The 18,268-nt window shown below is 50.1% G+C and overlaps 1 protein-coding gene across 4 annotated transcripts in view; it reads left to right on the top strand.

Annotated features, from left to right (window-relative positions):
- vps41 (VPS41 subunit of HOPS complex) overlaps window positions 1-14,931 on the top strand; it is a 267,921-nt gene extending 252,990 nt beyond the window's left edge. For 3 of the 4 annotated variants that reach the window (XM_072467227.1, XM_072467228.1, XM_072467230.1), the window contains exons 28-29: window positions 11,712-11,791; window positions 14,400-14,931. In XM_072467227.1, the coding sequence (XP_072323328.1) occupies window positions 11,712-11,791; window positions 14,400-14,462 (143 nt within the window). In that variant the 3' untranslated portion in view covers window positions 14,463-14,931. The remainder of the gene's footprint in view (window positions 1-11,711; window positions 11,792-14,399) is intronic. The other variant, XM_072467229.1, reaches the window with a different exon arrangement.
- The last annotated feature ends 3,337 nt before the right edge of the window (window positions 14,932-18,268 follow it).

Raw genomic sequence — 18,268 nt, 5'->3', positions numbered from 1 at the left:
GATAGGGAAACAATCCTACGCTGGGCCAGGAAAAACAGAACCTTCAAATGGGAAGGACATGCCATTAGAATTTACGAGGACATTGGGGCAGACCTAGCCAGGAGACGGGCCGAGTTTAATAGAGCGAAAGCAGCTCTTCACAAGAGCAACGTGCGTTTTGGTATGCTGTACCCAGCGAAACTCTGGGTCACATACCAAGAAAGAGAATACTTCTTTACAGCCCCTGCCGAAGCAAACCAGTTTGTCGAAAAACACGGGCTGGAAAACCACCAGCGAGGGTAGAAATGAGGGGCCCCTGGCAGGGGGCAACAACACGCCGACGGGGGGCAGGGGTTAGGCACCGTCAGGCCCCCCCCCCCCCGCACCCGTCACGGCGAGCGCACCCTAAACAAAGAGCAAACCACTGCCCGAGGGACCGCTTCAGGTGGGAGGCCAGGCCCCAGCACGAGGGAACGAGAGTAGCGGAGAAGGGAGAGCAAGCAAGAGGAGTGCAGGGTAGGATAGGGGAAGAGCGGGCAGAAAACCGTAGAGGCCGGGCAGGGGAGAAGCGAGACAGTAACTCCCAAGAGGGGGGCCACCATACTAGCAGGAGAGCTAGCGCCGGGGGCATGCAACAAAGCAGGGCCGCAGCGCGCCCCCAACAGGGGGGAAGGCGCCAGGCTGGGGGTGGGTGGGACCACTCAAAAGGGACGGGAGAGCAAACGGGGATGGGAACAGGGGAAAGAGGGACAAAGGAGGGTATACAGGAGAGGGGATAAAAGGGCGAGACCGGGAGAGGGGGGGGACACGGAGGGAGAGACCGGGGGAGGTGCGGCACAGGGAAGGAGGGACAAACAAGGTTAGAAAAGGAATAGGGCTACAAAGTGCCACAACCAAGGGCTCGAAACAAGGAATTGCTGCAAGCACCCGCCCAGTACGGTCTCCGGGCGAAGGGAGACCCCAGCGTGCAGGGGACTATCCGTATGGTGGACATACAGTGGGCGGCCATGTTGGGTGACCCCGGGGCAAAGGGAAACCCCGGAGCGCAGGGACCCGACCGCATGGAGAGAGCAGTGACAGCGGCCATTCTGGACGGCCCCCTAACAAAGGGAAACCCCGGAGGGCAGGGGCGCGTCCACCAGGTAAGTATGGTTAATCCCACAGGAGCGAGGGGGCAGAAGCCCCCCCACCAGGATAGTCACCTGGAACGTAAGGGGACTCAACGGCCCAGTGAAGAGATCCAGAATCCTCACCCACCTAAGAAATATGAGGGCCGACATAGTCTTCCTCCAAGAGACACAGCTGAGAGAGCAGGACCGACTGTGGGTAAGGAAGGGCTGGGTGGGACAAACCTACCATCCCTGCTATGGAACAAGGGCCACGGGGGTGGCGATATTGATCGGCAAGAGGACGATGTTTAGGGCGACAAGGACAGTTACGGACCCAGGGGGACGGTACGTCATGGTCAGCGGGGCCCTGGATGGGGCACCGGTAGTACTAGTTAACGTGTACGCACCCAACTGGGACGACACTAGCTTTATCAAGAAGACAATGGCAGAAATTCCTGACAGCGACGCATCGACTAATCATGGCGGGGGACTTCAACTGTGTACAGGACCCAAAGACAGACAGATCAAACCCTAAAACAGGGAAAACCTCAAGCATGGCAAGGGAACTCAGCCACTTTATGGAGCAGATGGGAGCGGTGGACCCCTGGAGGTTCGCCCCCCAGGGGAGAAGGAATTCTCCTTCTTCTCCCCAGTACACAACGTATACACCAGAATTGACTTATTTGTGATGGGGGAAACGGAGCTTCCGGGGATAGACAAAGTGGAATACTCCGCAATTGTGATATCAGACCACGCTCCACACTACATGGACGTGAGGCTGGAGACGGGCAGGGCCCAATGCCCCACGTGGAGGTTGGACGTCGCCCTACTAGCGGACAAGGCCTTCAACGAAAGGATATCACGGGCCATAGCAGAGTACACAGAGAACAACCAGAACGGGGAGGTCTCACCCTCCACGTTCTGGGAAGCGCTAAAGGCCGTTCTAAGAGGAGAAATCATCGCTTTCAAAGCGCGAAGAGATAGGGAGGAAAGGGCGGCTAGGCAGCAGCTGGTCGACTCCATACTGGAGGTAGACCGTAAATACTCCGAGGTTCGACCGTAGAGCTGGCGGAGAGGAAAGAGCTACAAAGGAACTTTGACCTGCTCCCCACCAGGAAAGCAGTGCACCAACTCCGTCAGGCACGTGGGACCCTATACGAACATGGAGACAAAGCCAGCCGCCTGTTGGCACACCAGCTGAGAAAGCAGGCAGCCACCAGAGAAATTGCACAAATTAGGGATACCAGAGGCACGCTAGAAACAGAACCAGAAAAGATTAACAAAACCTTCAAGGCCTTCTACCAAGGGCTATATACCTCAGAGCCCCCAATGGGGGAGTCCGGGATGAAACGGTTCCTTGATGGACTGGACAGTCCAGTCATGGGGGAGGGCAGAAAACAGGGCTTAGAAGCACCACTAGCACTGGGAGAGATCACGGACAGCATTAGCTCCATGCAGGTGGGGAAGGCGCCGGGACCCAACGGGTTCCCGGCGGACTTCTACATTTGCGACAGCTCTGGCCCCGCACCTGCGGGAGATGTTCACAGAATCGCTAGCTAGGGGCACTCAGCCACCCACGCTAGCACAGGCCTCAATCTCGCTGATACCTAAGAAGGACAAAGAGCCAGCGGAATGTGGGTCATACAGACCCATCACACTGCTGAATGCAGAAACCAAAATACTGGCCAAAACCCTAGCCAAAAGGTTAGAAGACTGTGTACCTGAGGTGGTCGCAGAGGACCAGACGGGCTTTGTCAAAGGTAGACAGCTTACCTCGAACATCAGGCGCCTGCTGAACGTGATAATGACCCCCTCCGGGGAGAGAACACCAGAGGTGATCGTCTCCCTAGATGCAGAAAAGGCGTTCGACAGAGTCGAATGGAAATACCTCATAGAGGTACTGGTGCAGTTCGGGCTTGGAACAGGGTTCACCTGGGTAAAGCTCTTTTACAATGCTCACATGGCGAGCGTATGGACCAACAATACCAACTCCCGATACTTCCAGCTACACAGGGGCACCAGACAAGGATGCCCACTGTCCCCGCTGCTGTTCGCTCTAGCGATCGAACCACTAGCTCAGAGCAGCAAAAAGCTGGAGGGGGATCCGAAGGGGAGGCAGAGAGCACAGAGCCTCACTCTATGCAGATGACCTGCTCCTCTACATTTCGGACCCACAGAGCAGCATGGACGGAATCATCGCGCTCCTGAAAGAGTTTGGCGCCTTCTCGGGCTACAAACTCAACATGAGCAAAAGCGAGATCTTCCCGGTACACCCACAAGTAGGTGGGGCAGCACTAATGGGGCTGCCGTTTAAACAAGCCCGACTCAAATTCCGCTACCTGGGGATCCAAATAGCCCATGACTGGTAAGGGATCCACAAATGGAACCTCACCAGTCTGACAGAGGAAGTAAAAAAGGACCTGCAAAGATGGAACACACTCCCACTCTCCCTCGCGGGGAGAGTCCAGACGATCAAAATGAACGTACTGCCCAGGTACCTCTTCCTACTTAGATCCATTCCGATCTACATACCCAAGGCCTTTTTCAAAGCGCTGGACAAACTAATCATGGCGTTCGTATGGGGGGCGAAAAGTGCTAGGTTCCCAAAGAAGGTCTTACAAAAAACAAAATCCAGGGAGGGATGCTAGCCCGCTCAAACCTACAATTCTACCACTGGGCGGCGACGGCCGAGCGAATAAGGGGATGGATCAAGGAGCCCGAAGCAGAGTGGGTGTGCGCAGAAGAGGCCTCCTGCATGGGGACCTCCCTCCGGGCCCTCGCCACAGCAGCACTCCCATCCCCACCCAAAAAACATTCCAGCAGCCCGGTGGTGATAGCCACCCTCCAATCCTGGAACCAACTCCGGCAGCAATTTGGCTTGACCAAAATGTCAGACAAAGCTCCCATCTGCAACAACCATAGGTTCCCACCAGCACTGACTGACGCCACCTTCAAAAGGTGGGGGCAGGAAGGAGGGACACTAACAATCAGGGACCTATACACGGACGGCAGGATCGCAACACTGGACGAACTAACAATTCCAGCTAGCCAGGGGGAACGAGCGAAGGTATCTACAGCTCAAAAACTTCCTACGAAAGGAGACAAGGACGTACCCACAACTGCCACGACAGACACTACTGGAAGAACTACTGGATGCAAGCATACTAGATAAAGGAAACTGTAGTGACATGTATGACCGACTGTTGGAAAGGGGCGACACCGTACTGAACGCAACAAGAAAGAAATGGGAGGAGGACCTGGGGTTTGAGATAGGGTGGGGACTCTGGAGCGAAGCACTGCTAGGGTCAACTCCACGTCCACGTGCGCAAGACTCCGCCTGGCGCAACTAAAAGTGGTACAGGGAGCCACTTAACAAGAACCCGTATGAGTAGGTTCTTCCCGGAGGTGGAGGATAGATGTGAACGGTGCCAAGGAGGCCCAGCCAACCACGCCCACATGTCTGGTCTTGCCCCAGACTTGCAGGGTACTGGACAGCCTTCTTCGAGGCAATGTTCAAAGTGGTGGGGATGAGGGTGGAGCCATGCCCGAAAGTGCCAGTCTTCGGGGTTTCGGACCAGCCAGATCTATTCCTGGGGAGGAGGGCGGACGCCCTTGCCTTTGCCTCCCTGATTGCCCGCCGTAGAATCCTGTTCGGCTGGCGGTCAGCAGCACCACCCAAAGCTGCAGGCTGGCTGTCCGCCCTCTCGGAATCGCTCCAAATGGAGAAAATCAAATTCGCCATCCAAGGGTCAGACAACGGCTTCCACAGAACGTGGGAGCCATTCACGCAATTGTTCCGGGACCTGTTTGTGGCCAACGAATGAAAGGAAGAATAGCCAGGTAGCCAAGAATCAGGGGGGAGTAGCCGGGGCATGGGGGATGGGGGGGAGGGGGGGGGGGTGGGGGGCAGCTAAGCCCACGAGGAAAGAAAGGCGAACCGCGGGGCGGGGGGGGGGGGGGGGGAGGAGAGAGGGGAGGAGAGAGGGAAGAGACAGGGAACAAGAGAGGAGAATCAGGGAGGTGGGGGGGAGGCAGGGAAATGAGAGCCGGAAGAAAGGAACGGGATACAATAACGAACAGGGCATCTCCAGGAATAGGGAACGAGGAGAATGAAGACGAAAGACAGGAGGAACGGCAGAAGTGGCAGTGAGCGCGAGACGGCAGCGAGATCCGTCCGGGAGAAGCAAGCGACAACAACACCAAACCCATTCGAGTATTGCCCACTGTAATTGTCTCTCCAGCACCCGAATGTATATTTACCTCTCCGGTCTCCACCACCCCCACCCCCTCCCTCCCTCCCTCCCTCCCGCAAACAGTCGCCTACTTATGTGTTGTAAATAATTTTGCCAGTTGTACAGAGTTGCTGCTGTTGAGCTGGTGCACAATACCCTACCAGTTATCCTATTTTATTTTTTTATTGTTTTTTTTTACTATTTTCTTTTCTTTGGTATGTTTGGGTGTGCCCTTCTCTTCTATATATGTGTGTGTGTGTGTATATATATAACGGTAAATATACTTTGTTCAAAAACCCAATAAAAAACATTTATTAAAAAAAATAACCAATCCACTATCCATGCTTCTACTTTTATCCTTAACACCATGCATCTTTATCTTATGCAGCAACCTTTTGTGTGGCACCTTGTCAAGGAGTTAGGGGATCTGATGTGGGTGAAGGGGTGAGAGCTAGGATGCCTACATTGGTGCAGAATTCAACCAATGTCCCAACGAATGGAGTTGGGCTTTCTAACCTGTCTGTCTTGGTATCTGCCCCCCCTCCCGCCTCTCTTCCTGGCTTGGGCTTGTTCCAGAAGGCAGCTCCCCCCCCCCCCCCCCCCCCCCCCCCCCCCACCTTACCATGAAAATAATGTGGATGGGTGGGAAACCTCCTGACCTGCAATTGCCACCTCAAAGAGGAAAACTCAGCCCCTGGAGTTGAGGCACAAATCAACCATGATCTCATTGAATGGTGGAGTAGGCTTGCATGGCTGACTAGAATGGTCCTGTACCTCAATTATGATCCCACTCGATTATTAACAATGGTGCTAAATTTCTGGGTTTTCACATGGTTAATGTTCATAGATGTTCAATTGTGTCTAGCACCCAGCTTATATTTCAGCGGTGGTTGCAATCATAGCTTTATCTGGCTCAAATGGTAAATAGTATTGGACCTCATTTCCTTCAGCCCTTGGTAGTAATTGCAGTTTGGAATTCAAAATGGATTGCTTTCCAATCACCTTCCTATCTGTGGACCACCTCGGTGTGCAATAACTCTGCTTCCTCTAATTCAGCATCGTTCAGATCATTCCCAAATATTTTTCCCTATTCCCCATCTCCTCAGATCATAAACTTTGCCAAAATATAAATGTACAATTCCTGTGATTTTTATCTTCTCAAAGTTAGCCATTACGTTTTCAATCTTGATTGCCCTCCCATAAGAACCATAAGCCATACGAACTAGAAGAAATAGAAACAGGAGGAGGCTGGTCGGCTTCAAGCCTGCTCCACCATTCAATAGGATCATAGCTGATCCGACATTCCTCGCGTCCACTTTCTTGCCCTTTAACCTGCAACCCTTGATTCCCTTGCTGATCAAGAATCTATCTCAGCCTTAAATATATGCAAGGTCTCTGACTCCACAGCTCTCTGTGGCAAGGAGTTCCAAAGACTTACAACCCTTTGAGAGAAGAAATTCCTCCTCATCTCAGTCTTAAATTGGCACCCCTTTATTCTGAGACTATCCAATCTGGTCCTAGACGCTCCCATCAGGGGAAACATCCTCTCCGCATTTACCATGTCCAGCCCTTAAAGAATCCGATATGTTTCAATGAGATTACCTCTCATTCTTCTAAATTCCAATGAGTAGAGACCCAACCTGTTTAACATTTGCTCATAAATCAATCCCTCCATACCCAGGGATCATCCTTCTTTGAACCACCTCCAATGAAATAATATCTTCCCTGAAATAAGGGGACCAAAATTGCTCACAGTACTCCAGATGTGGTCTCACCAGTACCTTGCACCGTTGCACAAGACGTCCCTACTCTTATACTCCAGCCCCCTTGAAATAAGGGCCAACATTCCATTTGCCTTCCTGATTACTTGCTGCACCTGTGTGCCAGCTTTCTGTGTTTCGTGTACAAGTACTCCCAAGTCCCTTTGTGTTGCAGCTTTCTGCAGTTTTACTCCATTTAAATAATACTCTGCTCTTTTATTCTCCTTTCCAAAATGAACAACTTCACATTTTCCCACATTATACTCCATTTGCCAATGTTTTGCCCATTTATTTAGCCTATCAATATCTTTGCAAACTGTTTGTATCCCTCCCACAGCTTGCCTTTCCACCTATTTATGTGTCGTCTGCAAATATAGCTCCAGTCATTCGCTTCCTTCATCCCAAGTCATTAATGTATATTGTAAACAGTTGTTGTCCCAGGACTGATCCCTGTGGCACCTCACTGGTTACAGGTCATCAACCTGAAAAAGAACCCTTATCCCCACTCGCTGTTTCCTGCCCATTAGTCAATTCTCTATCCATGCAGATATACTACCACCTACACCATGGGCTCTTATCTTGTGAATTAAACTTTTGTCTCATACCTTGTCAAATGCCTTCTGGAAGTCCAAATGGAACACATCTATGGTTCCCCTCTTATACACTCTTGGTTGAGACTTTTTCGAAAAATTAGTCAGACTGATTTCCCTTTCATGAAGCCATGCTGACTATGCTTGATTATATTATGATGTTTCAAAAATGATGCAATTAGTTCCTTAATAATTGATTCCAACATTTTGCCAGCAATAGATGTTACGCTAATCTGCCTACAGTTACCCACTTTTTGCCTCCCTCCCTCTTAAATAGGGGTGTCATATTGGCAGTTTTCCAATCCTCCGGAGTACTGCTCCCGAATCCAAGGATTTGGGGAAAATTACAACCAATGCATCCATTAACTCTAGCTACTTCTTTTAAGATACTAGGAAGCATGCTATCAGGGCCAGGGGACCTATTGCCTTTTGTAAAATAATAATCTTATCACAAATAGGCTTACATTAGCACTGCAGTGAAGTTACTGTGAAAAGCCCCTAGTCGCCACATTCCGGCGCCTGTTTGGGTACACAGGAATCGAACCTGGGACCCTGTCACTGTGAAGCAACAGTGCTAACCACTGTGCTACCGTGCTGCCTTTAGCCCCATTAGCTTGTAGAATACTGTACGGTTAGGTAAAGTTACCATAGTCCCCGATGACCATAGGCTGCTTTCCCATTTGAGGAGGTAAGCTGAGGATCATCACCACACCTCAGGCGAGGGCCAAGGTTGAGAAGGCAGGCCTTCATGAATAACGGGAATTGAACCCGCACTGTTGGCCTCGCTCTGCATCACAAACCAGCTGTCTAGCCAAGTGAGCTAAATCGACCCCCTGTCTAATACTACTTCCCTACTGATGGTATTTAATTGCTCCTCCCAAAAACTCAGCAGCATCCATATTTATCCAGGGCACCTCCGTTGGCTGCTGGCTGCCTTCCTGCCTCGATTTAGAAATTGGTATTGCGTATGCTTTATCCTTTCTTTTGTGTTCTCATCATATTTTTAATGAATTTCTGAAAACGTCCCAAGTTTCCAAGCGGACAATGGTCCCAGATGGCCTGCAAGAAAGAAGTGTCAGTAAGGTGTCAGACCTCCATTCTCTGCTGAATCGATTTCGGGTTCCATTCAACTGAGTTTGATGCCAATTTCCTTTTTGTGGTCGCAGTGGTTACTATGTAGCATTCATCATGGCTGAGCAATGAAAAGAGCTCAATAAACTTTGACCTAGTTTTTTTTTTAAACTCTAGGGACATCCAGCCAGGGTTCCATAATGCAGTAAGGTTTGCTATCTCTGTATTTGTTATCTCAATTTTCAGGTGTCCCCATATAGTGGTGATCTGCTTAAGGGCCGGCCCTTGGCTCATTTCTCCCCACTTCATAGTCCTGCACTTTCCTTTTCAATTGCAATATGAGTATCGTAATTAATACGCGAGATAGTTTCTCTTTGATTTCTTTGAGCACACCTGAGGAAGGCACATGTCTTCTTCCCAAAGCATCCTCCACCAGTAAGCAGCCGTTATCCTCCCAGGTTCTAGCTCTTCTGCTATTACCACTGAAAATTCGCTGGCTCCACCATTAGCCATGGTTCGCAACCCTGAGCATAGGACTTTTACTTGGGACCTGATATGACTTTCAAAACAGCAGGTCCGACTACCCACTGAGGATTCAAATGACCCTGCGAACCAATCTCTTCATGTGCTTCTTTGTACTATTGTTTTTTTTTTACTTTATTGCACTTGGAGTTAAACATTTTAATGTATAATAAAAACAGAAAATGCTGTAAATACTCAGCAGGTCAGGCAGCATCTGTGGATGGGGAACAAAGTTAACCATCAGTTGTGATTATCCATCATCAGAACCTGAGACATTGGACGTGATTCTCCGGGAAATATTCGAAGTGCGGTAGTGAGCAGGAATTGCCGCAAGCTTCCCGGCGCTCAGCCCAATGAGGCCGGCAAAGCAAGTCAACATTAATTGGTTCACTTAACGAGGCCTCATGGGCTTTTCGGCGCAATGAAGGCTCGCCAGCTGATTCGTTGGGACCGCGATCGCCAGCCCCCCGCTAATATAAGCATAGTGTGGACGGCACGGTGGCCCAGTGGTTGGCACTGCTGCCTACAGCACTGAGGCCCCGGGTTCAATCCCAGCCCTGAGTCACTGTGTGGAGTTTGCACATTCTCCCCTTGTCTGCGTGGGTTTCATCCCCACAACGCAAAGATGTGCCGGGTAGGTGGATTGGCCATGCTAAATTGTCCCTAAATTGGAAAAAAAATAATTGGGTACTCTAAATTTATAAAACAAAAAGAATGTCCGACTCGCTGGAAAGGTGTCCCAGTACCAGGCTGACCTTGATGAGGTTCTGCGGGACATGTCCCACTCTCAGATCGGAATGACCGAGGTGCGGCAGAGTATGTCCCAGTCACTTAAGGAGCATCGTCGATTGCCTCGACACAATGGTGCAGACATTGGGGAGCTGCCAGGGCTGGCAGAGCCAGATGATGCATGGGCAGCCAGAGCTCAAATCAGCTGCCCCTCCATCCCATGGTGAACCCCAGGGCCCTATGGGACCAACTGTGAGGAGGGGGCTCTGGGTGCCAACCCGGACTCGTCCCATGGAGTGGCCACCAGCTCCCCAAAATTCCACTCCTCTGATGAGGCTGCATTTCAAAGTCAGCACACGGGACCGGGCGACATGGCTGTGCATATGCTGCCGACAAGTGCGCCGGGGCCCTCCAACCTCCGAGTCCCCAGAGGACGCCCGCCAGGGACACCAAAGACCCCGGGGCGAGGTAAGAAGCTGGCTGCCTCTACCTCAGATGTGCATCTTCGGGACACACCTAGACCTAGCGGCAGTGCTAGGAGGGCCAAGCACGTTGAGGATCACTGAAGACACCAGGGGCACCATCTGGAGAGTGGGGGATTGTAAAAACACATTAAAACACCTTATGATGCCTCTGTCACTTTCCCCTGCAATGTGGGCTGACTACCGAACCCTTGGCCCATGTCTCCAGGCATCGTCCCCGACCCCCCGTGGCACTCACCCACCCTCTGTGTCCCATCCCCTGGGTGTTCGGATTTTGGCTGCTGCATGTGTGGTGTTGCCTCCCGCAGTGTTCAAGCACAGTGTCCATGCATTAAGGTGTGATTGGGATGCTCGGCACTGACTCCCACATTGCCCACCCACATACTGGAATCCACTTGGGATGTGTGAAGTGCTCCCTTAACCACGATTGCCAATTCCCGATTAGCAATAGCCGTCAGCTGCACGGCCAGTGGCCTCGGCAGTCGGTGGAGGTTATGGGTGGTCGTTGGGGCAGACAGGTAGGGACAAAGGTTGCTCCCAGAACAGGTGAACAATCTAGGGATTGGCATGGTGGTGCTGCGAGCGGTTGCCCATCCCCAGTTGTCCCCCAGCAACCGCCCCCCATCACTCCTATGGCGTCCCACCCACTCGGAGGATCCTCCACCCCCAGCTGAGGATCCCTCACCCCCACCAAGCACTGGGGTAGCAGGTCCAGCCTCCCCGGGCTCTTTGCTTGCGAGCAAAAATGGCTACTTTCCTCCTCGGCTCCCCACAGAAGCCCTTCCGGCAGGTTCAAGTTTTTCAAAAGGAGTACTAATCGGTGCCAACGTGACCACTTGCTGGGGAGGCCGCTGAATGACGGGAGGCCATTGGATGTGGGGTGGCTCCCGTTAATTGTATAGAAATTGGGCTTAAGTGGTGATAATTGGTTTCACACCACGTTACAGCGAGATCCTGATTTCACCTACGAGAGCAGTTTCATCGCAAACTGGCGCCTGGTGCGGTCTCTTTTTTGGCCTCTCCCGCTATTCACCGGCCACGTTTCGCTTGAGCGAGAGCACAACGAGACCGGAATATCGCACCTATTAACTTTGTTCCCCTCTACAGACGCTGTCTAACTTGCTGAGTTTTTCCAGCACTTACTGTTTTTATTTCATTTTGCAGCATCTGCAGTACTGTCCTTTGTATTCCTGTTCATTTAATGTATAGTGTCTTATTTTGTGTTTCCTCATTTTAGACACTGCCAAAACATTCAATGTGGTGGTCTTTCACTGCAGGCACATGTTTCACAAGGATTGCCTTCCAACTCCTGGCATGGTATGTTTTTGACTGGTTGTGTAGAGTAATAAGGGTTATGTAATTTGTGCAAATATTATTTCCAATTTTGCTACATTTTGCATTGTAGTTCGATCTTGTCATATTTGGAGACACACTGCTCTAGGCCTCTATTACTGCCACTTGTGATTGTTAATGGTTCCAACTTTACGGGCACTACGCTTTCCCCCCCCCCCCCCCAACGCCGGGTGGGAGAATCGCAGGGGCGCCACGCAAATCGCGCCACACCGCCCCAACCCCCGCATGCGATTCTCCCACCCCCCAGAAACCAGCGGCGCACGATTTGCACCGGGCCGCTCGGAGAACCGGCGAGCGGCGATTCTCCGGCCGGACAGGCCGAGCGGCCGCTACGACACGAAAGGTTCCCACCGGCACCGTCCACCCCTGGTCGCTGCCGGCGGGAACGCTGGGGAGGTGTCCTGTGGGGGGGGGGGGCTCCTTCACCGGGGTGGCCCCCGATGGCCTCTTTCCCCCCCCCCCCCCCGGGCCTACCTCCTTCCGCGCGCGGCCCCAGAACACAGGCTCCATGTTGGTGAGGGGCCGGCATGCGTAAGACGTTCCCCGCGCATGCGCAGGTTGGCGCGACGCCCATTTCACGCCGCGTAAGGACGCTCGAGCGGCGTGAACCGCTCCAACGCCGTGCTGGCCCCTATGGGGGCCAGAATAGGTCGTGTCCGGACCCTGTTTGCGCCGTCGTGAAACAATATTGGAGAATCGCCCCCTACAAATTCACACAAAATCTGAGAAACAAAAAACTCTAGAACTGAAACAGGAATATCTTTATCCAGTTGCTGTAACCTCAACACCACGTTCCAATGTCAACTCCACATTCCCACCTACCCCCGATCAGTTTTCACCCCCTTGCTCATCAAGAAATTTCTAACTCTGCCTTAAAAATATTGAAAGATTCTGCTTCCACCACCTATTGAGGAAGAGAGCTCCAGAAACTCATGACCCGCAGAGAAATAATTTTTTTTCACCTGTCTTACATGGGTGTTCCCTTATTTTGAAACATTGACCCTTAGTTCTAGATTCTCCCACAAGAGGAAATACCCTCTCTGCACCCACCCTGTCACGACCTCTCAGGATCTTGTATGTTTCAGTCAAGTCACCTCTTCTAAATTCCAGTGAACACAAGCCCACCCTGTCTAATCTTTCCTCATAAGACAGCACTCCCATTCCAGGTATTAGTCTAATAAACCCTACATTATGTACTATTTGACATCTAGTTCAAATGTTGATAACAAAGTGTTCTTTGTTTTCGGTTTATAGTAGATATTTATTGGCTCTTTAGAACTATGTCTCACTGTATTTTCTCAAAACAACTTTGCACAGAAGAGCTGACCATCAGTCTACCTGAGCTTCCAAAATATCGTCTTGGTCTCCTGAAATCTGCTAAATAAATAATAGTAAATCGAAGTAAACCAGCCAATTTTCGATCCATTGAGAAACAGCAGCGCCAACTTAGATTTATATAGTACTGTCAACATAGTAAAATGTCCTAGAGTTTTACAGCACGGAAAGAGGCACTATGGCCCATCATCCAGATACAACTCCCAAGAGAGCTATCAAACCAAATACTTAGCCACGTAAGGAGATAGTGGACAGGTGACCAAATGCTTGCTCAAAGAGATGGGGTTTAAAGGGCATCATTAAGTAGGAGAGAGGCAGTGAGATTCAGGCAAGCAATGCCAAAGCGTCGGCCAAAACGTGAGGGCAATAGCTGACATTGCTGGAGTGAAAGAAACTGGATGTGCACAAGAGGCCAAAAGCGGAGAACCTCGGAGCTTTTGGAGTGTTGTAAAAGCTGGAGGAGCTTACAAATATAGGAGGAGGGATTTCAACATAAGGATGCGTGTTGTAAATTTGAGGATTTTCTGGGTTGAAAGGCAACGCAAGTCAGCAGACACAGGAGTGGGGGGAACAGGACTCGGTGTGACGTCTGGCAGCAGAACTTTGAAGAAGCCAAAGTTTCTGGATGGTAGATAATGGCTGGTCAGTCAGATGAATATTGGACCAGTCAAATCAGGAGGTAACAAATTCATGAATGAGGGTTTCAGCAACTGATGAACAATATCATGGAGGTAAAAGTAAAAGATCTAGATGATGGAGAGAATGTGGAATTTGAAAATTAGCCGAAGGTCATATAGGATATTGAGGCTTCAAACAGTTTGGCTCAGCCTCAGACAATGGTCAAGAAAGGGTTGGAACCCCTACCTTGGGAATGAGGTTTGTGGTAGCTGCTGATGACAATGACTTTGGTCCACCCAATATTTCATTAGATTAATATTATATTCCCAAAATATTATAGAAAGCATTCCAGCTCCATGAAACAAGTACTTACAGCAGAGTTATATTCACAAGCAGTTTTGCATGCGTTCAGTTTCTTGTACTGGTGGTGAGGACACCCAGTTTGCAGCGTGGGGTAGTTTAGACATGGAGGAAGTTCACTCAGTCACAAGATGTGACAAAAATGTTGCGATAATGGTTACAAATATTTATAATGTTTCCAGTCTTCTAGTATCTAAGTTAAAAATGTTATTTCAGCTTGTAGGAGCAGTACTGATTAACATATTTTTTAAATTTTAAGCAGTTCTGTAATATCTGCAGTGCAAAACGTCGAGGACCTGCTGGTGGATTGAGTGAGGCTTAAAACAGGAGATGAATTTGAGTGAGGACCACAAACTTAAAATGGTCAAATTGTTGTAATAAAAGTCTGTTTTCTGACAGATATTGGCTTGCTCCTTCAAAGCTTTGTACCTGTGCGAATGTCAAATGCCAACCATTAATAAAAGTTACTTCAGAGTCATCCTGCTTGTGGAGCAGAAACCACTTACTGAACCACATGTGACTCTACCTAAATGTAGTAAGCAGGCGGTCTTAAGCTCTCCTGTTTGTCTTTTATGCAATGACTTTGATCTTTTCACAGGCCGATAAACTACTCTGCAAATTGTTACTGCTCACTAAAGTTACAACCTTGTTAAAATTTATTTACCTTTGTTATTGTACATTACTGTTCTAAAGAAATCTGAGATTCCGATTTATTCTAAAATGCATGAGTTACTGCTCAGAAGCAGTAATAATGTATGAAATATCCTGTGATAAATAACTTGTTTCAGAAATTCCAGACTGACACTGGTTATTTTCTTGTTTGGGCTAATGCAGTGAAGCACACTTTGCAGCACACACTGACATATCCTCCTCAGGATCTTTCTCTGTATGTTTTGAGTTAAGTATTATATAGAATTAAATAGAAATACAACACAATATTACCGACATCTGTGCTCCATTTGAACTTCCGCCCATCCTTTCTCATCTAACTATATCAGCACAACCATCTATTCCCTGCTCTCTCATTTGCTTACCTAACCTCCCCTTAAAAGCTCCCCTTACTCATCTCAACAACGTGTGGTAGCGAATCCCACATCCTGACCACTCTCCAGATAAGGAAATGTCTTCTAAGTTCCTTTCTTGATGACTATCATGTATTGATATCCTCTGGTTGTTCTTTTCTCCACAAGTGGCAAAACACCCTATGGGCTGAATTCTCCCATGGCCCTGCGACAGGTTGAATGGTGGGGGGGGGGGGGGGGGGGTGGAGGTGGAGGAGAGAGAGTGAATTCAGCGGGAGTCCAAAAGTCAACTTCACACCGATGTATATTTTACGTGGGATCTTCCACTGGTACCTGCCATGGCGGATCGGGAATCAATGAGGTTGGCCCTTTTGAAATGTGTGCTGAATAAATTATGCTGATCTGAGAGCTGGAGTCTAGATGCATCAATCAGGTGAGTGGTTGGTGAGTTTTAAGAAATAAACATAAAGAGATGGCAGGGTAGGTGACATGTTGCAGCTGTAGCTTGTGGGAGCTGGTGGTCACCTGTGTGATCCATAGCAACTGCTTTGAGAAATGTCGCTTCAGAGTTGATTCGCTGGATCTGAGCTTCGGGGAGGGGAAAAGTTACCTGGACACATTGTTTCTAGACGCTCCTCGGGGTAGGTACTCCTCGGGTTGAGAGCTTAGCAGGTATGGGAATCATAAAGGTTTCACTAAAGGAGCCTCAGCCCCTGCAGTTGTCCATCAGGTTCGTAATATTTGCAGATTGCGTGGGCAAGAGGGTTGATGAGCTAACTGACTATGGGACCATGGTGGAGGAGCCATTCAATTTGAAGTAGTAAAAAGGAATGTAGTGGCAGTAAGGGAAAGTATTGGGGTGAGACACAGTTCCCTGCAATGTCCAAATGCTGTGTCGCCTGTCCATTGTTAGAGTTTGGAGAGGAACGTTTGATTGGGGGGGGGGGGTGTGTGGGAGGATGGAGTTGTGGTCCATGTGGGTACCAAAGACATGGATAGGACCAGGAAAGCTGTTCAGCTTGGGGATTATAAACAGCTAGGAGATGAATTAAAAAGCAAAGCCACAAAGATAAGAATCTCTGGATTACTATCTGAGTCGCAATGAATTGCTGTTGAGTAAATAAGATTAGAGTGTTGGCCTGTAGCTCAAAGATTGGTGTGGGTGAAAAAGTAAGAAATAGCAAAGAAGTCACTTGAGGGAATAATTTATAGTCCCATTAGCTATATTGTAGGACATGGAATACGGGAAGAAATGATGGGGGCTTGTGAGAAAGATATACAGGAAGAAATGATGGGGGCTTGTGAGAAAGGTGAAAAAAAATGAAATGAAAATCGCTTATTGTCACAAGTAGGCTTCAAATGAAGTTACTGTGAAAAACCCCTAGTCGCCACATTCCGGCGCCTGTTCGGGGAGGCTGGCATGGGAATTGAACCCGTGCTGCTGGCCTGCCTTGGTCTGCTTTAAAAGCCAGCTATTTAGCCCTGTGGTAAACCAGCCCCAGGAAAGCTGTTCAGCTTGAGGATTATAAACAGCTAGGAGATGAATTAAAAAGCAAAGCCACAAAGGTAAGAATCACTGGATTACTATCTGAGTCATAGTTACAAGTACTTGTATTAGTCCCGGCACAAATGTGGGACCACATGTAATCTCGCATGCAATTCCAACTCAACCTCCACATTATAGGATTTCACATTTCAGCCCTTTAGTCATATTTGCCAGCAGCCGTATTCTTTCTGAAGTTGCCTGGACATGGAGGAGGACGAGACGAAGAACGAGGATTATGAGGCTACGCCGGACAATCTGGGGCTCGAGATCCAACCGAAGGCTGCAGGACAGGCGGTAGAGAGTTGAGTGCCAGTGCTCCTCAATCTATGCCATAGTCTGACCACTGCCTGTCTTCTCTGTCTGCTGAGTCTTCGCTCACACCCAGAGAGATGGAGTGGGTATGCCTGAAGAGATGGACCAAGGTTTCAAAGGTCAGCCCTTATTGCGGAAGAAAGTGACAGATACGTCATACTGGTTGTGCTCGAGGGTTTTCAATGTGTCGTACAATTCCCCACTCTTCCAATGGTGCTGTTCCACTCTCCCCACCACCCCTTAACCCTTCCTCTCCCTCCTTCCCTGGTGCCCTCAGTGATCCTTGACGTGCTTCACCTTCCTAGCTCTACTGCTACATCTAGGTGTCTCCCCAGGATGCACATCTGAGGTGGAGGCAGCCAGCTGCTTACATTGCCCCGTGGCCTTTGATGCCCCTGGCGGGCATCTTCTGGGGCTGGAGGGCCCCAGCGCACTTGTCGACGGCACATGAACAGTCATGCTGCCCTGTTCCATGTGCTGACCTCGAGACACGACCTCATCAGAGGAGTGGAACTCGGGGAAGCAAATGGGCCCATCCCCACTCCACAGGACGGGTCCAGGTTAGCGCCCTGTGCCCTTTCCTCGTGTTTGGTGTCCATGGGGCCCCGGGGTTCACCTCAGGATGGAAGGGCAGCTGGTTTGAGCCCGGCTGGCCTGCATCATCTGGCTCTGTCAGCCCTGGTGGCTCTCCATGGTCTGCACCATCGTGTCAACACCCTCGGCGATGCTCCTCAGAGACTGGGACGTGCTCTGTAGCGCCTTGGCAATGCTCACCTGGGACAAGCTGCGCAACGCCTCGGGCAATTCCCACCTGAGAGTGGGACATGTCCCACAGCACCTCATCAAGGTCAACCTGATACTGAGTCACATCCCTCAGCGAATTGGACATTCTGCCAAGACCCACCGCTATGGCCGCCACCGACTGGGCGACATCTTGGACATCTTCACTAATGGTGCTAACGCCGTGCACCAGGCTCTCCACTGTGGTTACCACCCTACCAGTGTTGGCCTCGCTGCCATGCAGTGCCAGTGATATCTCCTGTGCCCATAGCCTCTGGGACTCCTCCAATCAACTACTTACTCGCCTGGGAGTTTCTGCCTCCATCTGATGTGCATTAGCAACTGTGTGGTGCTCACCAGATTGTGCCCCAGTAGCCTGACAAACGTTTACCATCGAGATGTGTGTATCTGCGCTGGTGGAGGGTGGGGGTGACAGTTGTGATGCAGCGATCATGTCTTCCTCGGAGT

Source organism: Scyliorhinus torazame, chromosome 11, assembly GCF_047496885.1.
Source record: "Scyliorhinus torazame isolate Kashiwa2021f chromosome 11, sScyTor2.1, whole genome shotgun sequence".
Classification (NCBI taxonomy): domain Eukaryota; kingdom Metazoa; phylum Chordata; class Chondrichthyes; order Carcharhiniformes; family Scyliorhinidae; genus Scyliorhinus; species Scyliorhinus torazame.
The sequence above is the reverse complement of the archived record's forward strand: the minus strand, read 5'-3'. Positions and strand labels throughout refer to the sequence as shown.